This window comes from Ptychodera flava, chromosome 11 (assembly GCF_041260155.1).
Source record: "Ptychodera flava strain L36383 chromosome 11, AS_Pfla_20210202, whole genome shotgun sequence".
Taxonomy (NCBI): Eukaryota; Metazoa; Hemichordata; class Enteropneusta; family Ptychoderidae; genus Ptychodera; species Ptychodera flava.
The window spans coordinates 42,540,538-42,547,008 of record NC_091938.1 but is presented as its reverse complement, the minus strand read 5'-3'; the positions used below and the strand labels follow the sequence as shown (position 1 = coordinate 42,547,008).

Here is a 6,471-nt window from a genome sequence, read left to right as displayed (position 1 = left end):
CTGACTCCTTAATATTTATATTTCTGCTATGTTGTTGAAACAACAATTTGTTGGTTTGTCTATATTTTTAAGCTTTTATACCAAATGGATAGAATCACCTAGTTTTGATGATTTTACCTCATCTGTGTGGGCACTGATCTTTCTTTAATTTCTCACATACATGAAAAATACAATTTTTTATCTCTAAATCACAATACTGTGTTCATGTTTTGAAAATATTTAATATGACTAGAAAGAGTATTCCATATTACAAAGAAATCAAAGTAAGACAGCTGGACACTGTGTGCACAAAGGAATGCGTTCGAAACATAGTAAGGAAACAAAAATGTAAAAGTAACAAAAAATTGTAGGTGTTCATACATATTTGTGCATGCCTGATACAAGCTTAAAATTTCTTATCATGCTTAAATTGTATGAGGTAAATAAAGGCCATTCATCATTGTTGAACTTGCTTAAATTTAGAGTATTGAGCTTTGATATTTGGTCTCTATACGGTGAGTCATTTATAAATGTTCAAATGAACTTATTATGCTATGTCACACATTTGAGCATGAATAATTATATATGAATACCTGCTGTACCTTAGAAGTTCAATCAAATAGTTTTGATATATGGGCTGATTACAGAATTTCATTAAATGTGCAAAGGAGCTATTAATTACAAAGTTATGCTCATCAAACTGAAAATGTAATTAAAACTAGGTATGATCAATTAATACAGAGGTAAGGTCAAACATTTAATATTGACATATAGCCTAATTACTGAAATTCATAAAATATGCAGATGAGCTAAAAATAAGAAGGATGTATCCATGAACTTGCAACATAATTAGATCTACGTAAGATCGATATACAGCAGGGGTCCAGTCAAAATCAGTGCATTCATTATTCATATACAGCCTAATTACAGAAATTCATTAAATATGAAAATCATCTTATAATCTGTAAGCCACACCCACCAAACTTTAAGGGATTGTTTCAGATTGTTGTATAAGTTTCAGACTTGTTTGTACCATGATCTTGTATTTACTTCCAAACACAATTTACCAACAGTAACACTGTATCCTAACCCTTTCATTCATCAAATTATACAGATTAAAAGTATCAGTTTTTAAATTTGCTAGGCATCTGCTTGCTCTAACCAAATGTGCACCTCATCATTTCTCTCTCACTGTGTGTTCACAAAAGAAGCACTGAATAATGCAGTCTTCACGAGGCAAATAATTCTTAGTAAAGTAATACCCCATATATGAAGACAAATGACTCTATATTTGGTAAACCAGTTGCTGGTTAAAAGCAATTCTTCAAAAACACCATGACTACAAAATGTTTATGAAAGCCTACACGTTTCTACTCCAAGGAGACTTGTCAAAAACTGAATAAAAGCAAAGAAACGTATATTCTGTGCAGTAGCTATAGCAAAATGCTACATTGTACTCTCAGACAGACATCAACATTTCGCACTTTTGAAATTCACTTAGAGGAAGGCATTTTGACCAAACAAACAAAGAAATTACATATCTTGACCTTACGTGAGAATCTGAGACAGTCTCTTGGCATAGAACGAGACCATCAAATATGGTAGTAATTCTACGATATGGCCTTATGCTCAAATTCATTAGTTATGCAAATAACCATTATTTATGCAGATCACACCCGCCAAAATCTCATGAGATTTAGATCTTCCTATGTTGATGCTATGTGCCAAATTTCATGACATTCTGACCAATAATTGTGAAGTTATATTATAACAAAGGAAATCCATCTACAGATGGATGACATATAGATAGACATAGAGACACACACACAGGGGGACAATGTGGCAACATAGGACACTAATTGGGATTACTGTTGGTGAAATGAATTATAGTATCAAGCTTCTACAATTGAAAAATATTTCTTGTTCAAGTGTTACAATATAGAATACAAGTAAAATGCTATATAAAACTATACATTAACATGTTTTCTTGATGTGCTTATATTATAATACAATGAAATGTAAATGATGAAGTTTGCTAACCACAGGCTGCCTGCTTTTTAACATTTCATCAATGATATTGGTCATGATAAGGGGATAGAAAAGTTTGTGCTTTAGCTCAAAAAGAAATTAATACCAGTATGTTGTGAGATCATACGGTTTACATAATTTTGATAACAGAACAATGCTAATGGGGCTTTACAATATTATGACAACATAGAGCAATGGGGCTTCACAATATTATGACAACATAGAGCAATGCTAATGGGGCTTTACAACATTATGACAACAGAGCAATGCTAATGGGGCTTTACAATATTATGACAACATAGAGCAATGCTAATAGGGCTTTACAACATTATGACAACATAGAGCAATGCTAATAGGGCTTTACAATATTATGACAACATAGAGCAATGCTAATGGGGCTTTACAACATTATGACAACATAGAGCAATGCAAATTGGGTTTTTCAATATTATGACAACATAGAGCAATGCTAATGGGGCTTTACAACATTATGACAACATAGAACAATGCTAATTGGGCTTTTCAATATTATGACAACATAGACCAATGCTAATGGGGCTTTACAATATTATGACGTCACAGAGCAATGCTAATAGGGCTTTACGATATTATCATGACATTAAGTTATGCTCATGGGGCAGTATAGTCCTAAAAGTCCTGTCCACTGCTCTCATCATTTCAGTCACAAGTTTTTGTCCTAGTATGAAAAGAAATCTAGAATTTTTTCAGTCTTTCTGAAAAGCAAATAAAGCTAATTTATCACTGGTAGAAGATGAAAGAGAAGCTTTTGTTTTGTCTGATTTGCCGTTTATCCTTGCAAGTGTTTGTTTTTTCTTTGGTGTACCATTTTCTTCTTCCAGTTTACGTTTCTTTGCAATTTGGTTTTTATCTTCAAATGTCTCAGTTTCTGTCTGTTTTTGTGTCTTATCTTCTTGGTCTGTATTTACTGATGTCCTTGTTGCTAGCTTGGCTTTTTCTGACCATCCCTGCAAATACACAAAAGTCATCTTTAAGTTATCTCTAAGTCATCTTTACAAAAGAGTTAATGCGGCAGGCAAAATCAGCAATTTCCAGGTGACACTTTTTTGTTGGTGAGCAAAACAGCAGATAAGACACAGCTGATGGTAGTGGTGTACAAAGCAGGACCATTACTTACATAACAAATAGAGATGTTTGCCCATCGATAAATATATTTTGTTTGCCTTAGTTTAATTCTGGGTCATCATTATCCTGTGGATCTCCTGGATGAAAGAAGCCTTTTAGACTTTCAAAGAAAGCAGTTTTTTAGACTATGACTCTAATTGAGATATCTCCTTCAAATATGAAATTCATCCTAAGCTATGCATATTTGAACAAGAAATCTGTCTAAAAAATATTTTGGCTTAAGAACTACTTTTTAGCTGAAAGGCCACTGTGCGGGAACCCAGGATCCAGCTTAAGGCTAAATTTGAGTGGTTGGTTATCGGATGTGGTTGTGTACAACGAGTGTGTAAGGTATGGTCTGGAGCGTTGATAATTTATTTGTGTAATCTATTTGCACTCAAATAAGTGCAGATCGGCTATGGCAGTAAGTATTATTGCTTCTTTGAACAACCTTGAGCACAAGCAAACAGCCTGGAATTTCAGTAATCTAACTCTAGAAGAAGGGCAGTTTTACATGATCAGAGATTATCAATGTACATATACCTGTATGGGTGCCTGGAACTGTCATCGATAAAAATGGGTCAAAATTATTAGTGTTTTGTTTGAAGTTTAATATTATTGAAAAAGTGTTTTTTTAACAGAATTCATGTTTAATAAGGTAATATCAAAGGAAAACGAAAAACAATTACAAATAAGAGGAAATAAATTTAAAAAAATTATTTTTTTGTTTTTTGAAAAATCTTTTTTTTTATTTGTTTTTATTAAAATGCAGGAACATTTGATTTGAAACAAATTTTCTTGATGTAAGAAAAAAATCATAATTTAAATGAAAATCAAATAAAGTGAAATGAAAATAAAATTAAATGAATTTTAACTATGGCTGACAGATGCCATAGAAGACCAGTATCCTTTTCGGTTCCCATACAAAAACATGCCCACATTATCAGTACATTGCCTGGAGGTGGAAGGGAAGAAGCAGAGCTAGAGGCACACAGATCTGCAGTGTGACAACATGATCTCAGAATGTTTTTTCAATGTATGTAATCATGGCTCCAAGATGTAAACAACATGAACCTGGTTCTGAGGGATTGCAATCACGCGTCAGTCAGCGATAACAGTAGACTTTGCCGCAGGAGTATACTCCGATTGCAATATCAGCTTTAAACTACTTCTTCTTTGATTTTAAATATATGTCACACATAATATTAACAGTATTTTTATCGGGTTGGTCACGTGACACTGTCGGGTACAGTCACTTGGAGAAGTCGTGCTCCGCAAAAAGTTCTATTATGTGGTTAAAATACGGTATTTTTTCCGGTGAATCTTTGCTAGTTGTTTTGGTAAAGAACATTGAAACTATGGATGTGGGAATGGAGACCTGGTGAGCCGCAATTGGCGTGTTTTTGCAACCGAAATCGTGGAGGTCTGTGTCAACTTGGGAGCCATACACGTCGTACACACAATAGTCAATGGTCAATGAATACATGTACAGGTGCGGGTGCTGCTACATAGTTTTGTGCTACGTTTACATTGCCATGTATGGACTGCTGGCTGCCCATGACACATTGCATAGTGGGATGGAGTCAAGAGGTATGTTTGACACGAGTGTACAGAATTTACCCACACCGATACTGCTGCAAGTGATTTGTGCAGAAACAGTCACAGTTACAATCTATGCCAAGGTAAGTGGAATGGCATGAACAATCCAATTATTCAGCCTCACGTCCCATGTCTACTGGTCTTGGGTGGCGACATTGAGTTAAACCCTGGTCCAAAAACTAGAACACAACAACACAACAAGCCACTTTATCGAGCTCAGGGTATATTGTGCCTCCTTCGCGCAGTCCTTAACAAAATCCTGTTGGTGCCTCGACAGAAGTTGAAGGAAATCAAATGATGGCAATACTTATGGATATTCAAAAAGAAATGAAAGAGATTAGGAAAGACTTAAAGACAGAATTGGCAGACGTTAAAAAAGACATTGGTAAAATCAATGGCACCGTCCAGAGTTTACAAGATGATTATCGAAAATTTTTGGATGAAAGTAAACAACTAAGGCAGAAGACAGACAACCTTGAAGTCAGTTGTGATAATCTGCGTGGTCACAGTGGTAGAAATAATGTTATAATACAAGGAATCCCTGAAGATGCAAATGGGACGGAAACATGGGATGACTGCGAAATCAAAGTCCGTCAATTTTTGAAAGAAAAATTGCAGTTTGAAGATGCAGATAATGAGAATACGTTGCACATTGAAAGAGCTCAAAGACTGCCTGATAGAAATACCTATGGCAATCCCCGCAGAATAATTGTTAAATTTCTGTCATATAAAGCACGATGCCGTGTACTTCAAGTCGGTCGATCTTTACTGAAAGGCTCAATTCACAAAGTCATGGAAGATTTTCCTCCATCGGTTTGAGCTAGAAGAAGAAATCTGATACAGTTTTTGCACGAGCAAGAGACGAACATAAAGAGCCACCTTGATATATGACACTATTCTCACTGAAGGCGAGAAGTTTAAGTTCGACGAAACAAGGCAAGACCTTCTTAAGATCTAGGGATTCGGCCGGCCCAGTGCATCTTTACCGAGAAAAAATGGTTATCCAGCAGCGTTAACGAACTCAAAATTTTCTGTTGTTACCTGGAAATCAAATGGTCTTAAAAAATATGAACACAATCAGGAAGTTAAAGACTTTCTGTCAAAATTCCATATTGTTGGTATATGTGAAACATTTGCTTCATCGTACACTGATTTTGATTCATTTTTACCTGGTTACTCAACCTTTTCAAGTTCTCGAAAACAACTCTCGCAAAGTGGAAAATTTTCTGGTGGGGTCACCATTTTTGTCAGATCAAATCTGTTACGTTTTGTCAAGAGAATTTGTCATGTAGATGATGCGGTATTTCTTCTTTTTGGAAAAGACACGCTAAATTCAGTGCGTGATATTACTATTGGTATGGTGTATGTTTCCCCTGAAGGTTCTTCAATATACAATGTAGAAGAACAAAATGGGATTTTACGATTGGAAAGTTATTTAGAAGATATTTTTGCTAATTTTGTCAACTTCGATTTAATTTTAGCAGGAGATTTTGACACACGCACAGCAAACCTGGAAGATTTCATTATTCAACAACATGATGACAAAGACCCTTTTCTATCACTGAATTTAATTTAGATATTGATGATTTTGACAGGGTACGAAACTCAAAAGACGAAGTGGTCAACAACTTTGGTAGAAGTTTATTGGAATGTTGCTGTACCTATAATTTACATATTTTGAATGGTCGCTTTGGAGGGGATAATGAGAGCAAATTTACATGT

General features: G+C 35.0%; 1 protein-coding gene across 2 annotated transcripts in view; it reads right to left on the bottom strand.

Annotated features, from left to right (window-relative positions):
* Positions 1 to 201: 201 nt before the first annotated feature.
* The window catches only part of LOC139144313 (WD repeat and HMG-box DNA-binding protein 1-like), a 100,279-nt gene continuing 94,009 nt past the window's right edge, over positions 202 to 6,471 (bottom strand). For both annotated transcript variants that reach the window (XM_070715010.1, XM_070715009.1), the window contains exon 23: positions 202 to 2,993. In XM_070715010.1, the coding sequence (XP_070571111.1) occupies positions 2,733 to 2,993 (261 nt within the window). In that variant the 3' untranslated portion in view covers positions 202 to 2,732. The remainder of the gene's footprint in view (positions 2,994 to 6,471) is intronic.